At 43.0% G+C, this 23,754-nt stretch overlaps 1 protein-coding gene across 1 annotated transcript in view; it reads left to right on the forward strand.

Moving 5' to 3' along the window:
• Positions 1–23,754, forward strand: part of APOB (apolipoprotein B) — a 42,395-nt gene that overhangs the window by 7,223 nt on the left and 11,418 nt on the right. Inside the window, exons 7-25 of the mRNA XM_054475522.1 lie at positions 1,106–1,230; positions 1,906–1,991; positions 3,289–3,508; positions 4,231–4,458; positions 6,746–6,863; positions 6,966–7,112; positions 8,298–8,509; positions 8,771–9,008; positions 9,896–10,072; positions 11,737–11,928; positions 13,179–13,346; positions 13,829–14,040; positions 16,972–17,154; positions 17,764–17,885; positions 19,921–20,131; positions 21,030–21,205; positions 21,315–21,502; positions 21,982–22,127; positions 23,047–23,420. Coding sequence (XP_054331497.1) covers positions 1,106–1,230; positions 1,906–1,991; positions 3,289–3,508; positions 4,231–4,458; positions 6,746–6,863; positions 6,966–7,112; positions 8,298–8,509; positions 8,771–9,008; positions 9,896–10,072; positions 11,737–11,928; positions 13,179–13,346; positions 13,829–14,040; positions 16,972–17,154; positions 17,764–17,885; positions 19,921–20,131; positions 21,030–21,205; positions 21,315–21,502; positions 21,982–22,127; positions 23,047–23,420 — 3,523 coding nt within the window. The remainder of the gene's footprint in view (positions 1–1,105; positions 1,231–1,905; positions 1,992–3,288; positions 3,509–4,230; positions 4,459–6,745; positions 6,864–6,965; positions 7,113–8,297; positions 8,510–8,770; positions 9,009–9,895; positions 10,073–11,736; positions 11,929–13,178; positions 13,347–13,828; positions 14,041–16,971; positions 17,155–17,763; positions 17,886–19,920; positions 20,132–21,029; positions 21,206–21,314; positions 21,503–21,981; positions 22,128–23,046; positions 23,421–23,754) is intronic.

Consider the following 23,754-nt stretch of genomic DNA (forward strand, 5'->3'; position numbering starts at 1 on the left):
TGAGAGTAATGACTGCTCACCCCTGAGAAGGTTCCGGGGATGGATGTAGGGCAGCAAAACCACCTGCTGTTCTTTCCTGCACAAGGACTCCTTGTGCCAGCTCCAAGCCTCTGGACTTTGAAGAAGTCCCAAGACCTGTGTTCTCCCGCTCTCCCTCATCCCATGAAGTGGAGTGACTTAGAGTGCTCCAGCTTCTTGTCCTTCCACTCCCAGTACCACCCTGACCAAACACAGCCCCACTGCCACCAGCCCGGAGCACCCTCTCCTCTCTGTTAACTGGGGCCATGGAGCACCATATTACCTGAGCCTGCCTGACCCCTGCAACATCTTCCCTGATATGAACCCCAGGCTGTCTCAGTGAACATGAATAACTTGAGCAATCACTGTCATGCTGGGCACTGTTCCTGGTCATTGTCCTTAGGGTTGAAAACAGGGAGTCTGATGACCATGAGCGCCACAGTCAGAAGAGGATAATGCACCGGCTTAGGGGTCTTTTCTGAGCATCTGCTGTTTGCTCAACCCCCCTCTGGGCAGCACCAAGGAAGGGACAGTGGCAGATGAACCATGGACCTTCCCCTCAGGATGCTTCCAGTCTAATGCAGGAGCCAGGTCAATAAAGTATACATGGTATACTCAGTAAGGTGATAAGCTGAACAGTGCAGACAAGAAGTCCTGGGCCTGACCAGGAAGGAGAATGTATTATTCATGTAGCTCAGTGGGCAACGTTTCATGGAAGATGTGGAGCAGGAACCCAAAAAATGCAAAGAATATGTAAATGAAAGAGACATGTAAGAATGGGCTTTTGGGCAAAGAAAACTTACTGAGCAGGTGTGTGAGGGGCTATGTGGTGGGATGGGCATGTGGAGGATACAACGTTTAGACTTTGTCCAGTGAGGGTGGAAAAAGAGGAGTCTACAGCTTGACTCAGCTTTGGGGATGCTGACTTGTTGCACCCACTGGTCTAAATGTCAAGTACCCAGTTATCTTCTTTCTCTGAGTTTATCTAATGGTACAGGACTCCTGCTCCCTTCTACCTTGAAGGTTAATGCTTTTAACAGAAGATACAGGGACTGATCAAAATTCTTGTCTCCAATCTCATTCATAGACCCGCCCATTGTCAACTCTGATCAGCAGCAGCCAGTCCTGTCAGTACACCCTGGATGCTAAAAGGAAGCATGTGGCAGAAGCCATCTGCAAGGAGCAACACCTCTTCCTGCCTTTCTCCTACAAGTAGGTCATGTGATGCACCCCTGATTTGTCATTTAGTGGGTCAGTGTGAACTGAACACTTCTCAAGTGCTCTGTTCCAGCAAACCTGTGCCTGGGAGGGAGGAATGGAGAGGGATAAAATGCCTCCCCTCCCTCTCCCCCTTTTTAAGCTAACAGACCATTTGGCAGAAAAGTCCTAGGCATGCAAAACAACACAAGACCAACAAAAGATATCTAAGACCCATTCTTTAAGGGCTGTAGATCCAGAAGACCTGGGGATCACTGCAGGGTACCCTGGTTAGAAAAGGTTTCGTGGAAGATTTGGGATATTGACTGGAAACTTGTGTATCCAAATCCACTTTGAAAACTGATAATCAATGAATATTTATTGAGTAACTGCCATATTCTTGGCTCTATGTTGTGGAAGATACGAAAGAATTTTGAGACATTGCACTATTTCCTACCTCTGGCCACTCCAGACTAGTGGAGTGGCACGCATGTCTTTTTGATGGGAGGATAACTAGCGTGACCAGGAAGAGGTGGATGTTATTCATTCAGGGCCAACAATGGCTGGATTTACCCATGCTTTGAAAGATGGGCAGCACTTGGGTAGATGCAGAGACAGGGAAAACCTTCAACATGGAAAGAATAGTATTTTCTGGCCATCCGTGACATGATGTGCTTCCTTGGTTACCAGGAATAAGTATGGGATGGTGGCACAGGTGACACAGACTTTCAAACTTGAAGACACACCAAAGATCAACAGCCGCTTCTTTGGTGAAGGTAAGACTTTCTGTCCACATAGTTGCTAGAAAATCTACTCAAAATGTGCCTATCATGGCTTAGCCACTTGCTGAGCCCTGTTAAATGTCTGCTGACTAACAAGTGATATGGACACTGGTCTTCTGGCTACCTCTAGTGAGAAAGCAAACTCATTTCAGGATGTCAAGTTGCAATGGCATAAAGGAAAAGAAGTTCCCAAAGCTACCTAGGCATTTGTAAATAGAAAACTGGAATCCTAAGTTTAACATGACATATTTGGTAGAACTGTCATCACCCATCCTGTGATAAGACCCAGAATTGTTCCAGACAAGGTGGACCAAGTGGGAGAGAACCTTCAGAGTCCAGCCAGATAGTAACCTCAGGAGTCAGTCTTTAGAGGTAGAAGGAACTCTAGTAATCTCAAGTCCAACCCTTACCCAGTATTGTATTGTATTTATACCTGTCCAAATTCCTTCTTGTGCATTACCTCATTGTCCTTTTTGCTCATAGCAACCTGTGATGTCAAGTGGTAGAGATGTGATTTTATACCTATTCTACGGAGGAGACAGTGACACAGAGAGGCTTAGAGTTTGATGTAGTCAAGGCTGCAGAATATTAGAGGGGGGCAAATAAGTGCCAGACTGTAATCTAAGCCAGGACTATTTTCATGACACCACATTTCCATGATGACGTTTACCTCTCTTCCTGGCATAGGTCACAGTAGGTGGTGGAGAGGATACAAAAGTGTCTCCCCTCCCCACAAGCTGCTGGTAGACCCAATTAGAAGAAATGGTGATAAGCACCCATGTGCCTGGTCCCAGTTGTAACCATGTCAACAGTAGCACCTCCTCACCAATTATTTCAAGCTAAGGGTAACCTGATGATAGACTCAGACAAGTCTGGATTCCACTTCAGCTCTACCTCTTAGACCCTGAGAGCTCTTGGGAAACCTAAGTTGTTCATCTCTGGGTCGCAGTTCCTCATCTCTGGGTCTCATCTCTTTGTCTCATCTCTGGAACTCAGAGCTGAGATCCAGGGATGAGCAATTTACATTGCCCAAAAGCTCTGTGGGTCTCAGAAGCAGGGCTGAATTTATCTTTAAATTGAACAATAATGCCACCCCACAGGAATAGGATGATGAGTCAGTGAAAACAAGTCAATCGCCTATGGCAGAGCCAGATCTAGCAGGCATAGAATACAGGATAGTTTTCTTCCCTTTTCCCCTGTGCTGATACTCCACAATTTCCAGCTTCCAGTAGACAAAGATATGGTTGAGATGAAGAAAGCTAGAGTTCCTTTGACACTTTCCATCTTCCAGGTACTAAGAAGATGGGTCTCGCATTTGAGAGCACCAAATCCACATCACCTCCAAAGCAGGCTGAAGCTGTTTTGAAGACTCTCCAGGAACTGAAAAAACTAACCATCTCTGAGCAAAATATCCAGAGAGCTAATCTCTTCAGTAAGCTGGTTACTGAGCTGAGAGGCCTCAGTGATGAGGCAGTCACATCTCTCTTGCCACAACTGATCGAGGTGTCCAGGTATCTAATGGTTACAGCTCAACTTTTTATAAAACTGATGGTAACTGACTGAACTTTCAAACCTTGGCCAAATGGAGAATCTCAGGGACCATTTGGATATCAATCCAGTTAATCAATTCGTCAATCAGTTCATGATTGCTGGATAGAGAACTATCAGCTGCTGTGCTAAGAGTTCCATGAAACACACACACGCATACTGTGTTCAAGGCAGCTATGTATTTGTGTGTTAAAACAGAAGGAGAATAGTTCCCACATTTTGATGGTTATTTTTTAATTCCTAGGTCTATTGCAGGTGCTCTCCAGAAGCTTATAGGCTGGTGGAGAGAGAACTCAGTCAAAAATTATAATATGATTTCTCTACCCTTCAAGGCACTGGCTTTAAGTGCTATGAAGGTGAGAGAAGGGACTGAGGCCAGGAATGAGACCCAGCTAATGTTAGCCAGGCATATTCTGTGTGCTGGCCAAAGGACTGTGATAAGTCTTCTTGTTGCTACAGATCCACAGTCCCCTCTTGGGACTTTCCTCTATTGAGCTTCTTCTGTGGGTAATATTCCTAAGGAAAGCGTCATGATTCTGAGCTCCAAGCTGGGTTTTGAAAGATGGTTAGATTTGAATAGTGAATGAGGTGATTAAGGGCTCTCCTGGCAGAGGACACACCATGAGCAATATTTTATGTGCCCTGAAGCTGGTCTGTATAACTTTATCCATGTCTTTCCTCTCAGCCCCATCACTTTACAAGCCTTGGTTCAGTGTGGACAGCCCCAGTGCTCCACTCACATCCTCCGGTGGCTGAAACGTGTGCATGCCAACCCCCTTCTGATAGATGTGGTCACCTACCTGGTGGCCCTGATCCCCGAGCCCTCAGCACAGCAGCTGCGAGAGATCTTCAACATGGCGAGGGATCAGCGCAGCCGAGCCACCTTGTATGCGCTGAGCCACGCGGTCAACAAGTGAGTTTCCACACTGTATTTCTCCTCCTAGGAGCAGAGGAACATCTTGCACCTCTGTGCATCTCTGTATTAAAACTGAACCCCTCCTTCCACTTTCAAACTCTGCTCCTTACTCTTGTGTTTTTTCTTGATCATTTTTGGGGTAATGACTTGAAATAAGAAATCAGCAAACACAAATTGAATTTTTAAAAATATTTTCTCTACATTATATTATAAAAGTTTTTGAACATAGCAAAGTTGACAGAATTTCACAGGGAAAACCCCTAGAAAACCAGCTATCTCCTACCATTTAAGTGTTATTATATTTGCTTTATCACATATACATCCATCCATTAATTCATCTTATTTTCTGAAGCATTTCAAAGTAAATTGCAAACATCAACACACTTTCCCCTAAGTATTACAGCATGCATATTATTAACTTCAGTTCAATATTAGTTAGCAGTTTTTTCCTCTTAATTTTTTTTTTTTTTTTTTTGAGATGGTCTCACTGTGTCACCCAGGCTGGAATGCAGTGGTGCAGTCACGGCTCACTGCAGCCTCAAATTCCTGGGCTGAATTTATCCTCCCACCTCAGCCTCCTGAGTAGCTGGGACCACAGGTGCCTGCTACCACGCCCTGGCTAATTTTTGTATTTTTGGTACACACAGGGTTTCACCATGTTGCTCAGGCTAGCAGTTTTTTCTTTTGATGAAATTTTTTTGCTTTTTCTTTTTTACATTTTTATATAGGTTTATGTGGAATAAGCGTAATTTTGTTACATGAATAGATTGTGCAGTAGTTAAGACAGGGCTTTCAGGGTATCCATCACCCAGACAACATATAGTGTACCCACTAAGTAATTTCTCACCATCCATCTCCCTCCACTTCCACACCTTCTGAGTCTCAATTGTCTATCATTCCACACACTACGTCCTTGTGTGCACATTATTTCGCTCCCACTTATAAATAACAACACGCAATATTTGTCTTTCTGCGACTGTCCTGTTTCACTTAAGACAATGACCTTCAGTTCCATCCATGTGGCTGCAAATGACATGATTTTATCCTTTTTATGGCCGAATTTCACATTTTTAATCCAATCGTCCATTGATGGACACTTAGGTTGATTCCATGACTTTGCTATTGTGAATAGTGCTGCGATAAACATATGGGTGCAGGTTTCCTTTGGATATAATGATTTCTTTTCCTTTAGGTATATACCCAGTAATGGGACTGTTGGATTCATTGGCAGTTCTATTTTTAGTTCTTTGAGAAATCTCTGTATTGTTTTCCATAGAGGTTGTACTTATTTACAATCCCATCAACAGTGGTTAACTGTTTCCTTTTCTCTGTATCCTCACCAACATCTGTTATTTTTTGTCTTTTGAATAATGGCCCCCCGACTCTTGTAAGATGTTATCTCATTGTGGTTCTAATTTACATTTCTCTAATGATTAGTAATGTTATGCATTTTTTCATATGCCTATTGCCATTTGTATGTCTTCTTTTGAAAAAAATGTCTATTCATGTCCTTTGCCTACCTTTTAATGGGATTATTTGGGGGATTTTTTTGTTGAGTTGTTTGAATTCCTTGTACATTCTGGTTATTAGTACCCCGCTGGATGAATAGTTTGCAAATATTTTTTCCCATTCTGCAGGTTGTCCACCCTGTTGATTATTTGTTTTACAGTGCAGAAGTTTTTACTTTAATTAAGTTCTATTTGTCTATTTTTTGTTTTTGTTGTCTTTGCCTTTGAGATCTTATTCATGAATTCTTTGTCTAGGCCAATGTCCAGAGAAGTTTTCCCTAGGTTTTCTTCTTGCATTTTTATAGTCTCAGGTGTTATATTTAAGTCTTTGATCCGTCTTGAGTTGATTTTTTTATATGGTGACAGATAGGAGTCCAGTTTTATTCTTCTGCATATGGCAATCCATCTTTCCCAGCACCATTTATTGAAAAGGGTGTCCTTTCCCTAGTGTATGTTTTTGTCACTTTTGTCAAAGATCCGTTGACTGTAAGTATGTGACTTTATTTCTGGGTTCACTATTCTGTTCCATTGATCTATGTGTCTATTTTTATGCCAGTACCATGCTGTTTAGATTACTATAGCCTTGTTGCATAATTTGAAGTCAGGTAATGCGATGCCTCCAGCTTTGTTCTTTTTGCTTAAAATTGCTTCAGCTATTCAGGCTCTTTTTGGATTCCATATGAATTTTATAATTATTTTTTATAATTCACAATTTGGGTTTTAAGACAAACCTAACTGGGGTTACCGAGTCCTGACTCTCTTCTCTTATTCTGTAGCTATCGTAAGACAAACCCTACAGGGACCCAGGAGCTGCTGGACATTGCTAATTACCTGATGGAACAGATTCAAGATGAGTGCACTGGGGATGAAGATTACACCTATTTGATTCTGCGGGTAATCTCAGTCTTTTCTATGACATACATCATTTCAGAAGCACTTTTCCTGGACACCTTTTACTTCCCTTTCCTACACCCTGATGGGTTCTTCTTTATGCAGGTCATTGGAAATATGGGCCAAACCATGGAGCAGTTAACTCCAGAACTCAAGTCTTCAATCCTGAAATGTGTCCAAAGTACAAAGCCATCACTGATGATCCAGAAAGCTGCCATCCAGGCTCTGAGGAAAATGGAGCCTAAAGACAAGGTAAAGTCCACAAGAAGAGGTCTGAAAGTGAAAGTTTATTAACAAGGATTTGGAAGGTACTGGGGGAATGAGACTCTAGATTTCATCTACTGACTTTATTCTGCTGTTTCCTTCCTTCCTTCCTTCCTTCCTTCCTTCCTCCTTCCTTCCTTCCTTCCTTCCTTCCTTCCTTCCTCCTTCCTTCCTTCCTTCCTTCCTTCCTTCCTTCCTTCCTTCCTTCCTTCCTCCCTTCCTCCCTTCCTCCCTTCTTTCCTTCCTTCCTTCCTTCTTTCAAGATGGAGTCTCACTCTATTGCCCAGGCTGGAGTGCAGTGGCACGATCTCGGCTCACTGCAACTTCCGCCTCTTGGGTTCAAGCAATTCTCCCTGCCTCAGCCTCCTGAGTAAGTGGGATTACAGGCATGTGCCACCACACCCAGCTAATTTTTGTATTTTTTAGTAGAGACGGAGTTTTGCCATGTTGGCCAGGCTGGTCTTGAGCTCCTGACCTCAGGTGATCCACCTGCCTCAGCCTCGAAAAGTGCTAGGATTACAGGCGTGAGCCACTGCACCTAGCCTCTACTGTTTTCTAATTGCAAATTTCAACAAGCCTATTGACTTGACTGCCTAGCAGTATGTGGCATGAGAGAAATACTTGACCTTGCTGCTATGTCAACATGCAGAATGTGAGATGTTTTTGCTACCTACCATCCACCTACCAGATTGACCATCCCTCTCATCATGGAAAAACATGCTTAATTTTCCCCCAATAACCTTAGGCTAGGATAGCCAACTTGGCCCCCTCTTAGGTGCAATGACTCCAGAACTTTGGAAACTACCCTATTTATTAGCCCCAAACTCTTACTACCCCTTCTCATCTTTACTCTCACATTAAAATAACTTATGTTAAAACAACTTGATTTTCACTTAGTGGTGGATCGCCAAACAAATCATAACTTGGCCATAATTTATGTGTTTTAATGGAATTGAGTTCAACAGGCATTCCACAGGCTTCTTCTGGGAACCCTTACTTGATAGTGCTCTAGGAAATACTGGCAAGAAGATTCAATACCAGCATTTGAAGAGTGATTACAGAGAAATTAGACCTGTGCTTAAGAAAGAGCTAGCAGACAATGCCAGTGTTTGCCAGGCATGTTCTGTGTTCTGACCACAGGACAGTGATAACCATCTCCTCTTTTGACTGCAGGACCAGGAGGTTCTTCTTCAGACTGTCCTTGATGATGCTTCTCCGGGAGATAAGCGACTGGCTGCCTATCTCATGCTGATGAGGAGTCCTTCACAGGCAGATATTAACAAAATTGTCCAACTTCTACCACGGGAACAGAATGAGCAAGTGAAGAACTTTGTCGCTTCCCATATTGCCAATATCTTGAATTCAGAAGAATTGGATATCCAAGAGTAAGTAAGAGCTATTCCCCCCATATACCACTGAGGGCCCTGAGCTGGAATTCCAACCCTAGGTTTCGGCATAGCCACTGTCTGCCGTTGCTTCTGAAACAAACACTTGTGCAAATGTGTAGCAGACCTAGACCCAAAGCCTTAGGGTCAATGAAATCCAGACATTTTGGTAGTGATTGGAAATCCATATTTACTTGGGGTGCAAAAGTCAAAGGATAATAACATGGTGTGTCAGCTCAAAATATACTTCTTCTTATCTAGTCTGAAAAAGTTAGTGAAAGAAGCTCTGAAAGAATCTCAACTTCCAACTGTCATGGACTTCAGAAAATTCTCTCGGAACTATCAACTCTACAAATCTGTTTCTCTTCCATCACTTGACCCAGTCTCAGCCAAAATAGAAGGGAATCTTATATTTGATCCAAATAACTACCTTCCTAAAGAAAGCATGCTGAAAACTACCCTCACTGCCTTTGGATTTGCTTCAGCTGACCTCATCGAGGTAAGTGTGAAGAGTTCGAGGTTCTCTAGCCCATTTTGTACAGCATCATAAACAGAGAGTCCCTGGGAGCCAGGAGCTAGCCAGAGGAAAACTAAGAACCACCAGGCACTTTCTACTATGATTCTGAAGCTTTCTTCTTTCCCTCCTTCCCCGCCTTCCTCTCTCCCCGCTAGGGGTCACCTGAAGCATGACTTCTTAACATTAGTAGAAATCCAGGCTGGGCAAGGTGGCTCACTCCTGTAATTACTCCTGTACTCCTGTAATTACTCCTGTAATCCCAGCACTTTGGGAGGCCAGGGCAGGTGGATCACGAGGTCAGGGGATCGAGACCATCCTGGCTAACACGGTGAAACGCTGTCTCTACCAAAAATACAAAAAATTAGCTGGGCATGGTGGCGGGCACCTGTAGTCCCAGCTACTCGGGAGGATGAGGCAGGAGAATGGTGTGAACCTGGGAGGCTGAGCTTGCAGTGAGCCAAGAGATTGTGCCACTGTGCTCCAGCCTGGGCGACAGCAAGACTCCGTCTCAAAAAAAAAAAAAAAAATTGAAATGCAGATGTCTCGTCTTTAAGTCCCAAAGCCAAGGAAGCACATGTGCTGCCTAGTCAGATATGCTTCAAATCTCAAATCACTCCCAACTCTGAATCCTTGGTTGAAATATTTGTCCTCTCTGAACCTTAGCTGCCTCTTCTAGAAAAAAGCAAGTAATAAGGTCAAGTTTCTAGTGAGATTTTAATAAAGCAGCTCCTGTAAAGTGCTAAGGTCAGCTCCTGGCCTGTGGTATTCAAATACTTGTTTAGATAAATGGACATCAAGAGGGGGGACTACTAGGCTGGCATACAACAAAGAAACCTGATGCCATTTTCTTGTCTGATTTTCTTTCTCAGATTGGCTTGGAAGGAAAAGGCTTTGAGCCAACATTGGAAGCTCTTTTTGGGAAGCAAGGATTTTTCCCAGACAGTGTCAACAAAGCTTTGTACTGGGTTAATGGTCAAGTTCCTGATGGTGTCTCTAAGGTCTTAGTGGACCACTTTGGCTATACCAAAGATGATAAACATGAGCAGGTGTGTATTTGTTAGGTAGCTTCTTAAGGAAAGCTTTGGGTCTCAATGCAAAAACAATTCTTTTCTAAGCATGGAAGTCATCAAAATACTACCTAACTGAAGGGATAACTATGGTTTTTATCAACCAGACCTGCTGGGGTAAGGGCCAGTATCCTCTGCAGTTAAAGATTTCCTGAATTCAGTGTGCCCAGAAACCAGACTCACGATAAGTACTCTAGGATAACAATTAAGAGTATGAACTCTGGGCCGGGTGTGGTGGCTCATGCCTGTAATCCCAGCACTTTGGGAGGCCAAGGTGGGCAGATCACAAGATCAGGAATTTGAGACCAGCCTGGCCAATATAGTGAAACCCTGTCTCTCCTAAAAATACAAAAAACTAGCTGGGCGTGGTAGTGGGTGCCTGTAATCCTAGCTACTCGGGAGGCTGAGGCAGGAGAATTGCTTGAACCCGGGAGGTGGAGGTTGCAGTGAGCCGAGATCACGCCGTTACACTCCAGCCCGGGTGACAGTGTGAGACTCTATCTTAAAAAAAAAAAAAAAGTATGAACTCTGGGCATAGATTTAATTCTAACTTCCCTGTCTTGAAGCTGTGCACACTTGGGGAAGTTGGTTGATATTATGTGTATCTGTTTCTGTCTGCATCCCAGACTACTAATAATAGTCCAAACCTCACAAGGTTATTTAAAGACAATGAAATAAGGCATCTAAAATGCTAAGCACAGTGCCTGATGCTGGCATTGATTGTTCAATAAGCAGACACTATTATGGTTTTAAATTAATATTTTCATTATTATTAACTGCTTTCTTTGGCTCTCACTCCCATCAGTGCACTAGCAAATGAGACCAAACTTCCACTTTGAAGCTAGCAATGAGCCCCCATTTAAGAAGCAAAATAGGTTGTATGATCTGGAGCTTATTCTTGAATTTTTTGCTACCCAAAGTGTGGTCTGGTCAGAAATACAGCTTCTCGGGCTTCACCCACAATCTACTAAATCAGAAGCTGCATTTTAGCAAGACCTCATGTGACTTGTATGCACATTCAACTTTGCAGAGCAAGGCAGTAATTTACCCCTCCAAGCTCACTGTTGAGCACCAGCTCCATCTTCTAATTTCCTGACCCCCACTTGAGGCCGAGGATCTTTGATCTGCTTTGAGTCTGTCAGTTTCACATTTTTTTTCCCCCAATGCCTGGGCATCCATCTCTGAGATTTTTCTTCTAAGAAGAACTTGTCTAGGATCAAGTGTTTTTCAAACTTCTGGTGAATTTATATAACAGCTACATTTTCTTAAGAAACACCTTGTAGTCTTCACTGGTCAAAGAAGAGAAGGCTAAGCGGGGAACGGGTGGGGGATAGAGGATCTTCTAATCTTGAGGATTCTGGCATACTGGAGAACAGGGACCCCTCCCCTCACCCCACCACATCTTACTATGTCTGCAGATTTTTAAATTAGGAATAGCTTTAGGAGTGCCACTATCCCTGACAAGATCTTAGTTCTTTAATCTCTGCTTAGAGGAATTAGCCTGGACTTCAGTGTCTCCCTGTTCCTCACCTGGAGCATTTTTTAGGCCCATCCTGGCTGCACCAGACAGGTCCCACATTGGGAACTGAAAGGTGTTTGATATTGCTGACGTCTCACTGGCCATTTTATTACTAAACTCTCAGGATATGGTAAATGGAATGATGCTCAGTGTTGAGAAGCTGATTAAAGATTTGAAATCCAAAGAAGTCCCGGAAGCCAGAGCCTACCTCCGCATCTTGGGAGAGGAGCTTGGTTTTGCCAGGCTCCATGACCTCCAGCTCCTGGGACAGCTGCTTCTGATGGGTGCCCGCACTCTTCAGGGGATCCCCCAGGTGGTAAGTCAGCAGGCCCCATTGGGGGCCCATGAGACCAGACATTGATTTTTTTTTTTTAGATCACCTAGACTCCCTTACAATCCCAGCTGCACAAGCCAGAAAAGATGCTTGTACTTTCTTCAAAGATGGAGGTTTGCCTTGAATTTCACTGAAGATGACTCTTGGATCACAAGGAACTGTTAACATTTAGAAATTAAGCTATTCATAATGTTAGCTGTATTTTTAAGAGCATTAATTTATTCATCTGGAAAACAATGTTCGGTATACCTTCCTCTACCTTTGCTGAAGGTCCTTTTATTTTTATTTTTATTTTTTTTTTAAATTTTTTGAGATGGAGTCTTGATCCCAGGCTGGAGTGCAGTGATACAATTGGCTCACTGCAATTCTGCCTTCCGGGTTCAAGCAATTCTCCTGCCTCAGCCTCCCAAGTAGCTGGGACTATGGACATGCAACAGTATGCCCAGCTAATTTGTGTATTTTTAGTAGAGACAAGCCTGTTGACAACCATGTTGGCCAGGCTGGTTTCGAACTCCTGACCTCAAGTGATCCTCCAGCCTGGGCCTCCCACAGTGCTGGAATAACAGGTGTGAGCCACTGCACCTGAGGTCCTTTTAATATTGAAATGATACAATGATTATAAAAGAAAGTATTTGGCAAACTATAATTCACTATCTAAATATGCTATAATTTTTATTATTTATTAACAAAAGGAAATATATAAATATACTCCTATGGCTTGATTAAAAACAAAAACAATGTTGACTTTAAGAAAACAGGTCTCAAGCTATTTTATGGAAATATTATTTAAAAAATAAAACCCAATGCAAATTGATATGTACATCATCTCAATAGGCCTTTGGTTTCAAAAAATTGATTTTATCGTAATATAATACATTTCAAGTACACCTTCACTTACAGTCAGACTCCAGAGCACCAGAATTAAGCCATGGCATATATGATACTTAAAGTCCATAAAGCTCTGAGGCCCAGCAATATTCTTAAGAGCCTTCTGAATCCAGTTGAAAATGACATGATATCTATCTAGTGAAATTTCTTATATCCTGATTCACTGAAAATGGTAAAAACATCAGTTTGATCTTTATTTATCAAACTATTCAGCTCATCAAAATATGCTAGTCCTTCCTTTCTAGATAAAGAGGAATTACTCTCCAATGTATGGGAGGTTGTAGTTAACAAAACCGACTTTAAAAAGACTTACTTTTATTTGCTCTCCCCTGTTGGGTCTACAGATTGGAGAGGTCATCAGGAAGGGCTCAAAGAACGACTTTTTTCTTCACTACATCTTCATGGAGAATGCCTTTGAACTCCCCACTGGAGCTGGATTACAGTTGCAAATATCTTCATCTGGAGTCATTGCTCCCGGCACCAAGGCTGGAGTAAAACTGGAAGTAGCCAACGTAAGATTCTGTTTGCCTTTTGATGTCTTAGATTATTACTTTCTTCCAGGGTGGATTTCTTGTTAAAACACATTTAAAAATGTGTTTCCAGTTCAAGACAAAATGCTTCATCATTGTAATCACCTCATTATTTTTTTATGAAAAACTTCAAGCTTCCACCAGAATGTACTACCTCACTAGCTCCAGTAGTGGTATGGCCATAAGACAAGAACTCAGTTCTCTCAATAAATGAGTATTCCTATCATCTTTTTAATCTGGTTTTGCCTAACGTTAACTCAGGTACTTTCTAGTTCTGGGTAGTATACTCCAACTCTAGAGAACTGAGAACTTGTTTTCCTTCTTCCAAACAAATCCCAGTTATGTTTCCAAAGGTCTGAGTTATCCAGGAAATCTTTGCCCGGAGGTGAGAAAGTGTGGTTGATCTGACTGACAGGGGACTGAAGTATTTAATGAATCTGAATAGGTTGTTTTCTGACTTATAGATGCAGGCTGAACTGGTGGCAAAACCCTCCGTGTCTGTGGAGTTTGTGACAAATATGGGCATCATCATTCCGGACTTCGCCAGGAGTGGGGTCCAGATGAACACCAACTTCTTCCACGAGTCGGGCCTGGAGGCTCATGTTGCCCTGAAAGCTGGGCAGCTGAAGTTTATCATTCCTTCCCCAAAGAGACCAGTCAAGCTGCTCAGTGGAGGGTAATTCTTTCAGCCAAGTCTGCCTAGCCAGTTTGAAAGAGAGAACAGAAAATGTACCTGCAGAATTTTGCCAGGCTAAACAGTTGATTGAGATCATTCAGGTCCTGAGGAAGCAGGAGAGGAGTAGAGAGGAAAGATTCCGGGTTACCTATTTTAATTCTAGCCTAGACTTACTACATAACTACATAATTGCCTTTCTTCTACTTTTCACATTTTACTAAACTGTCCTTTATCTTTCTGCTTTGAGACTTATTAAGACCTACTGCTTAATTAGTTTTTATTAAGTTGTGATTTTTTGTTAACTATTTGTTTTGAGAATGAAGAAACAATAGCTCTGGAGAGATCATTTTTGGGAAATTAATATTTTCCCCAAAAAACATACCTAAGAACATATTGATTTGAGGTAGCTAGGTAGGTAAAGCATGAAACCCCTAACCTTGTGATAATGGGATACAGCCTCTTATGGAGAGTTCCATTTTAAGTGGCACCCTCAACCATTGATTTACCTTAGTTTTCATATTTTAGACACATTCATGTGTTCATTCAAAAATAATATTTAATTGGCCAGCCACGGTGGTTCACGCCTGTAATCCCAGCACTTTGGGAGCCCCAAGTGGATGGATCACTTGAGCCCAGGTGTTTGGAGACCAGCCTGGGCAACATGGCAAAACCCCATCTCTACAAAAAAATAAATAAATAAATAACAAAATTAGCCAGGCGTGGTGGCACATGCCTGTAGCTCCAGCTACTCAGAAGGCTGAGATGGGAGGATCAATTGAGCCCAAGAGTTCAAGCCTTCAGTGAACCATGCTTTCACCACTGCACTCCAGCCTGGGTGACAGAGCAAGACCCTGTCTCACAAAATACAAAAAATAGTATATTTAATTGCCTAATATATACCACGTATGTTGAGTGAGACACACAAGGTCCCTGACCTTTGAACGCTTACATTTTATAAGGGAGACACACAATTAAGCAAGCAGTAATCATAGAGTAAGGGCTAAGTTATAGAAAGTATTAGAGTACCGTGAAATTTTATATCATGTAGCCTGTGCTAGTCAGGGAATGCATTCTGAAGCAAGTGTACTTGACCTGATAACTGAGGACTGTGTTAGAGTCATTTAGGCAAAGGAGAAAGGAGTGAGTGTTCCAGGCAAAAGGAAAAGCATGTAATGACCTGAAGGTAAAGGAATATGGCTCGAGGAACTGGAAGAAGTGCAGAATGGTAAGGTGCTCAGAGATGATGGGGAGAGGTAGGCAGGGGAGAGAGCATGCCCGGCTGTGAAAGCCATGCTAAGGAGTTTGGACTCTTTTGAAGGCACAGGAGTTGAAAAGGGGAGCAGAAATAAGATAGGGGTGATGTTTTAGAAGAAATACTCTGACTCTAGTGTGGAAAATGGGTGAGAAGGAGGCACACCTGGACACGAAGAGACCATTGGGCATCTCTTACGATCCTATGTGGCTAAGAGCTGATAATGGCCTGCAATGGAGGAAAGCCAGGTATAGAAAGGAGTGAGCAGATTCTACAACTTTCTAAGAGGCAGAATCATAAGTACTGGGAGTACTGAGTGATTAACTGGGTATGGGGACAAGGCAAAAGAAAGAAAAGAGGAAAGAGGCGCCCTTCATTTTAATAAGAACTACAGTGGGAGAGCTTCTGGTTTCAAGGAAGGTGACAAATTCAGTTTTGGATGTGCTGTATTTGATGTCCTATGAAACAACCAGTTTAGAAATCTAGCTGGTAAATAGACCTATGGATCTGAGCCCAGTAAAGAGGCTTAGGCTCCACATATGGATTTGGGAGTCATTAGTATACAGAGGTTGTTGTGGTTAAACAGCAACTGGTGTAGAATGAGACATGAGAGATGAGGACAGAAATATGGAGAAGACCAACATATAAAGGAAGAAGGGGAATAACCAGCAATGAGTTAGAAGAAGTGACCAGAGAAGCAGAAGGAGAACCAAAGCCCTAAAAGGTCACAGAAGCCAAAGAGCAGCTACAGGGGAGATCACCCCTTGGGTAGGCGAAAGCTGGCATTAGGACTCCAGCATATCAGCAAAGCTTGGTCTTGTGGCACTCCCAACTTGGAGAAACAATACTTGGAGGAAAATGTGCTATTTCAAAGAAAGCATCCTTAGAAAAAACCAGGCCAATGTTGAACTTTCTTACATGTACTAAGTTTTTAAGTACACACTTGGAAGGAAGGTGCCATCATCTCTTCAGATGTGAGAGGCTCCAGCGTCTTAGTCTGGTCGTGAGTGCACAACTCTATGGAAGCCTTCTGGGAGGTCAAGGAAGATGAAACCTAAATATGCCCATTGGATGTAGGAGCAAGGAGGGCATTAGAGACATTGACGAAAGCATTTTCAGAAGATGGAGTGAGCAGTCAGAGCACATTGGGAGGAAGTAGAGACTGCAAAGGCAGACAACTCTCTTGATGGTGAGGAAGACGAGAAAGCAAGAAAAGAAAGAAAGGAGCATAGGGGAGGGGCACAGGGGAAGAGACTTGAGCGTGCTTAATGCGGGTGGAAGGAAGCAGGTAGAGAGTAGGAGATTTCATATGAAAGAGACAGTTTCTCTTGCCCTGCATCATAGGAAGGAAGGGGCACACTGGAGTTCAGCCCCAGTGATCAGCTATTTAACATCTCTGAGCCTCTGCTTCTGTAAAATGAGAACCATAAGCCTACTGTTGTGAGGATTACAGGTAACAGATGGAAAGAACTCAGCCAGAAGCTTCAGAGTCACTCTCATGGCTTGTCATGTTGGTGTTCTTTCTAATATTATTTGTTTCTCAGTAAATTAAATAGTTAGAGATAGGTGTGGACTGAGGGAAGACAGGAGGATAAGGGGGTATTCGCACCCTGAGAATTTGTGATGTTCATTTTGATTCATGACTTGGCAATAACTCAGGTATTTTTGTTCTTCACCAGCAACACATTACATTTGGTCTCTACCACCAAAACGGAGGTGATCCCACCTCTCATTGAGAACAGGCAGTCCTGGTCAGTTTGCAAGCAAGTCTTTACTGGCCTGAATTACTGCACCTCAGGCGCTTACTCCAACGCCAGCTCCACAGACTCCGCCTCCTACTATCCGCTGACCGGGGACACCAGGTTAGAGATGCTCAGTGCCTGGCCCAGCATTTTCTCACCTTCCACATCATGGCCACCTAGCATGGCACAGGAAAAAATACTCTGTGTTGTAAGCCCTTGTCACTAGCCTTCTGGGTCTGCACCATCTTTGGGTATTTAAAGCAGGGTCCTCTGGCCAACACGTTGGGTGTCCCCTTTTGCTTCCTTGTGCACGGGATGAGATCACAGCACAGATCCCAATTTGCTCCTAATTCAGTGTCCATGTTTCTGAGCCTCCACACCCATTGCTATGAGCTTCCTGGAGCCCACCAATGTGCTTGAAGCCTTCACTGTACTTAGGCGGCTCCCTGTCTTCAGCCCCCAAGTTCCAGTGCTTGTTCTCAGCTTTGCTGAAACAACCAGCCAACTCCTGCTCTGCTTGTCCAAAGTCTTGGGAATCCTGGTGTCTGCCCTTGCCTTGGGTTCTTGTAGGACTGAGGGATCAAAAAGATCATCTTAGTTAAGGGCAAGAGACAATGTTAAAATAAGGACCATATTTTTGTTGCATTTGAGGCTGAATTGTTTTGGGAACATAATCACCATCCTTGAAAGCTGTAACATTATGCACTGTCTTCATTGTAACACCTTTAGATTAGAGCTGGAACTGAGGCCTACAGGAGAGATTGAGCAGTATTCTGTCAGTGCAACCTATGAGCTCCAGAGAGAGGACAGAGCCTTGGTGGATACCCTGAAGTTTGTAACTCAAGCAGAAGGTGAGTATTCAAAACACAGCTGCCTCATCTCTACTCACAGTCTCAGGTTCAGAATTCATGAGGAGAACACATGTAATTTAACCTATTTAACAAATAGGTTAACTGAGTACCCAATAAGGGGCAGGCCTATTCTAAGACCTGGGGCTAGAACAGTGAACAATGGAGTCTCTGCCTTCATGGAAGTTACAGTGAACAACCAAACAAGTTAATATTTGGAATATCAGATCAGTACTGAGGAGGAAAACAGAGCATAGACTGGTCTAGGGAGGGCTAGGAGTAGGAGGGAGGAAGAAGGGCAGGGAAAGCAGTGCATTCGGAATAATAAGGGAAAGTCTCCCTGGTAAAGTGAGCATAAGGAGACCTAACAGAAATAAGAGGAGAAGCTGTGTGGTAAGACTGTTACAGGCAGAGAGACCGGCAAGTACAAAGGCCCTGAGGCTGACACACTACTGCCATGTTTCAAGGAAAGGAAGGAAGCCAGTATGGCTGGAGCAGAAAGACCAGGGAGAAAAGAGGTAGAAGATGAGGACAGAGAGATATGGAGAGGTGAAGGAAGGATAATCTCATAGGCCATGGTAAGAACTTTGGCTTTTTCTATGAATTAAACGAAAGCCACTGGGGAGTCCTCATGATTTGATTTATGTTTATGTTGAGAAAATGCTATGGGGAGACAAGGGCAGAGAAACTAATATGTAGGTTATCACAATAATCCAGGCAGGAATCAGTGTTGTTTTGGATTAGGGCAATGGCAGAGGAGATATGAGAAGGGGATGGATTCTGGCCATATTTTGAAGATTAGGCTGACAAGATTTGCTGATACAGTGGATGTTGAGTGTAAGAGGAAAAGGGGAATGAGGACAAACCTAAGGTTTTTGGCCTGGGCAACTGAAAAATGGAGCTTCCATTTATTGAGATGGAAAGGGCTACTGGAGGAGCGGGTTTTAGGGAATGGGACACATTTAGGTGTTCACTTTGGAAAAATTTTTATATACGGATAGCATATCACAAAATTAAACTAGGAGGAAAATCCCATGATAGAAAGCACTGGAGGAGCAGGGCATGCTGGGGAAATAGTGTTTGGTAAACATTGTTTTACGAAGGATATAAAATGGACCATAAGCTAAGTGCTCCCCATTTCAGGGCCTTTGCATTCCTTACCCTCTGCCTGGAATGTGCTCCTCCCAGAACTCAGCATAGCTCCAACCTCTCTTCATTCTGATCTCTGCCCACATGTGCCCTTATCAGAGAGAACTTCTCTGACCACCAAGTATGAAATAACACTTCTTCTATCCCTTTCTTTTATCCTTGTATCCAGTTTTACTCTTCTTCATAACATTCATTACCATCTGACATGAGCAAGTTACTTGTTTATTGCCTGTACACCTCCCGCACTAGAAGGTAAGCCCCATGAAAGCAAGGACTCCCCAGTACCAAGAGCAGTGCCCAGCACACAATAGGCTCATAACAGGCAATCCATAAAGACTTGCATACATGAACACAACTGAGTTTAAAATTATCAGTAAATGAGACCCATTAAAAAAGTTTAATGAGAAAAAAAAGTTCAGTAAAATCCTGAACTGTGTTTTTGTTTAAGCACATTGATTCCTTGGAGTTTCTCTACATTTTCCTCTCTTTCCTTCCAAAACATAGCTTCTTTATTTATTTATTTATTTTTATTTTTATTTATTTATTTATTTTTTTGAGACAGAGTCTCGCTCTTTCGCCCAGGCTGCAGTGCAGTGGCGCCATCTCGGCTCACTGCAAGCCCCGCCTCCCGGGTTCATGCCATTCTCCTGCCTCAGCCTCCTGAGTAGCTGGGACTACAGGCACCCACCAACGCGCCCGGCTAATTTTTTGTATTTTTAGTAGAGATGGGGATTCACCATGTTAGCCAGAATGGTCTTGATCTCCTGACCTCGTGATCTGCCCGCCTTGGCCCCCCAAAGTTCTGGGATTACAGGTGTGAGCCACCGCACTGGGCCCAAAACATAGCTTCTTACCACACATGTCTTGATTCTCTTATACACTCATCCAGGTGCGAAGCAGACTGAGGCTACCATGACATTCAAATATAATCGGCAGAGTATGACCTTGTCCAGTGAAGTCCAAATTCCGGATTTTGACGTTGACCTCGGAACAATCCTCGGGGTTAATGATGAATCTACTGAGGGCAAAACGTCTTACAGACTCACCCTGGACATTCAGAACAAGAAAATTACTGAGGTCGCCCTCATGGGCCACCTAAGGTAAAGAAGGCTGAGTGTCATCTGACCTGCACTGCAGGCCTGGGTGGTTCTTTTCATTATTCCTCTTCCACTTTATACCTGACCAAGCCATGTTCTCCCCTAGTCTACAATCAGAGTGGCAGATAGAACCCTCAATAATTTTTTTTTTTTTTTGAGATGGAGTCTCACTCTGTCACCAGGCTAGAGTGGAGTGCAGTGGCACAATCTCGGCTCACTGCAACCTCTGCCTCCCGAGTTCAAGTGATTCTCCTGCTTAAGCCTCCCAAGGAGCTGGAACTATAGGTGCGTGCCACCACACCCAGCTAATTTTTGTATTTTTAGTAGAGACAGGGTTTCACCATATTGGCCAGGATGGTCTCAATCTCCTGACCTCGTGATCCACCCGCCTTGGCCTCCCAAAGTGCTGAGATTACCGGTGTGAGCCACTGCGCCTGGCCAAGCTCTCAACATTTTAACCCTCTGCGCATGTCCAGTAGGATTTTCCTACCATTTATCAGGCACTTACTATTCATGTATCAAGCACAGTGCTGGGTGCTTTAAAGAAATTATCTCGGTCCTCACAATAAACTGTGAAGTCACTGTGAGTTTTCCTGTTTCATGGATAAGGAAATGGTAGTTCAGAGGGGTTAAATCATTTGGTCAAAGTCATAGAGCTAGTAAATAGCAGAGCAGGATTCAAACAGTTTTCAAAAAACTTCTCTTTCTCCTAAACCTGCTTGCAAAGTCCTTAATTTGTGCTGAATGTTGGCTTTAGAAGTTGATGAGTTTGATCTGTGGCTGTTCCTCTGAACCATCCTTGTATCTGGTTTTGATCACCACAAATGGAACTTCTGTTTAATCCTGCATATCTCCTTTGAAAGGACAAAATCATTGGTACCAACTGATTTTTTTACCATAGTTGTGACACAAAGGAAGAAAGAAAAATCAAGGGTGTTATTTCCATACCCCGTTTGCAAGCAGAAGCCAGAAGTGAGATCCTCGCCCACTGGTTGCCTGCCAAACTGCTTCTCCAAATGGACTCATCTGCTACAGCTTATGGCTCCACAGTTTCCAAGAGGGTGGCATGGCGTTATGGTATGTGTCTCTTCCCCTGTGTGAGCACTTCCAAAGTAATGCAGGTGTTGAGACCTGTGGTTACAGGCTGACCTAGTACCATTCACAACTATTTCCTATGTATTTTCAGATGAAGAGAAGATTGAATTTGAATGGAACACAGGCACCAATGTAGATACCAAAAAAATGACTTCAAATTTCCCTGTGGATCTCTACGATTATCCTAAGAGCTTGCATATGTATGCTAATAGACTCCTGGATCACAGAGTCCCTCAAACAGACATGACTTTCCGGCACATGGGTTCCAAATTAATAGTTGTAAGTATGAGTCTGCCAGTCAATAAATACATGGGTATAAGTGCTAATTACATCCTCAACTCTGAGCTAGGTGTAGGAAGGTTTCCAAAGATGTATGAGGCATGCTTCCTGCCCCCCAGGGAATTCTTGGGGGGGAAAAAAAACTTTCACACATGTGTAGTTACCCAGTTACACAAAGCTGAATGTGATACGTATCAAAGAGATGCTACTAAGTAGAACAGTTCTTTGCCTAGTGGTATCAAAGGAAGCTTCAGGACACTAGCTGGGAGGCTGACTATGTTAGACATTCCTTTTATAAATATGGACAGTAATCAGTGACTGGCAATGAAGATTCATAATTTTCTGTTATTTATTTTTAACTTTCAGTGCATTGTCCTGCTTAATAATTAACTTGTCAAATCTGTATTTTTGCCTAATGTTCATTGCTCTTTGAGGCTCATCCAAGCCCGTTACCTTAAAAATCTCCTGTCATTTTGTAGGCAATGAACTCATGGCTTCAGAAGGCATCTGGGAGTCTTCCTTATACCCAGACTTTGCAAGACCACCTCAATAGCCTGAAGGAGTTCAACCTCCAGAACATGGGATTGCCAGACTTCCACATCCCAGAAAACCTCTTCTTAAAAAGGTAAAAGAAGAAACCGGCAAAGCTTCTTGAACCACGCAAAGTAAATGAAAGATTTTACATAGCATGATTTAGACATTTTTTTAATTTAAATTTTTAAAGGAAATAATTTAAGCATTTTAAGGAGATTAATAACTATAGTACAAACACTGTGGCATCTTTGCATTCGTAAACATGAGAATGCCAACCCTGTCAGGAAGAATCTAAGAAAGTCATTAGAGGATTCTGGTACTTTCACCCTAAGATACTTTATTCAGTACAACCTGTTATAAGCAAATTCTCCCTCTGACTGTGAAGAATTCAGAATGGCTAGAGGCGTTACTGACTACAGGCTTGCTGTTAAGCTACAGAGAGTCAGAACAGCCATTGAGCACTAAATGGAGGCAGCATTCTGAGAAAATACCTTAACCCAGGCTTACTGACTTCCATACCTATGTTCTTTCCACAAATCAAGTTGCCTCAATTCAGTTTAGCAAATTTGTATCAAGTATCTCCTATGTGCAAAATGTTAGACTAGGTACAGTGAGAAGATAGAAACTGGGTAAGGTATAGTCCTTTCTTTCAAGAAGATACCATGGAGACATCAACAAATGAGAAATAATTAATTATATAAGCAAAATTATGACATGCTCTTTGAGAAGGGTGCAAGGGACCATGTAACTGTAAGAATGAGACAAATTGGCTATGACTTAGGTGGGATGGTAATGATAAGGAGTGGCTCTTAGAAGAGCTTTGCCAGGATTTGAGTGTTTGACAGGTGGAGGTAAAAGCAAAGGGGTCCAGGCATAGGAGTAGCACAAGGAAAAGTGCAGAGTGGCTTTGGGAATGGGAAAAGTACAATATTGCTGTGAAGGTCATAGGCAGAGAACTTTGAATGACTGATGTCTGACTGTGGGGATGTTGTCTTTGTTGTTCATTTCAGCGATGGCCGGGTCAAATATACCTTGAACAAGAACAGTTTGAAAATTGAGATTCCTTTGCCTTTTGGTGGCAAATCCTCCAGAGATCTAAAGATGTTAGAGACTGTTAGGACACCAGCCCTCCACTTCAAGTCTGTGGGATTCCATCTGCCATCTCGAGAGTTCCAAGTCCCTACTTTTACCATTCCCAAGTTGTATCAACTGCAAGTGCCTCTCCTGGGTGTTCTAGACCTCTCCACGAATGTCTACAGCAACTTGTACAACTGGTCCGCCTCCTACAGTGGTGGCAACACCAGCACAGACCATTTCAGCCTTCAGGCTCGTTACCACATGAAGGCTGACTCTGTGGTTGACCTGCTTTCCTACAATGTGCAAGGTGAGCTATGCTCAGGTAAAGGGTGCACAGGGCTAGTTCATGGCAGGCTCTAAGAGGAGAGCCTCCTCCAGGGAGGAAAGGACTTTGGCTTTCTAGCAGATATTCTTCCTTGCTACTTGGAAGTCTTTTATTTTATTCAACAAATAGAAATATTTATTAAACATATCACATGTATTAAATATTCTAGTAGGCAGTAACAGAAAGTAGACAGATAAGCCAGCAATTATAATTCAGTGTGAGAGGTGCTATGATAAAGTGTAGTACATAAGTATAAGGTAGAGTGGAAGCACTCAGCAACGGAACCTAAACAAAGCCTGTGGTGGTCAGGCAAGGC

This window comes from Pongo pygmaeus, chromosome 12 (genome assembly GCF_028885625.2).
Source record: "Pongo pygmaeus isolate AG05252 chromosome 12, NHGRI_mPonPyg2-v2.0_pri, whole genome shotgun sequence".
In the NCBI taxonomy this organism is placed as follows: Eukaryota; Metazoa; Chordata; class Mammalia; order Primates; family Hominidae; genus Pongo; species Pongo pygmaeus.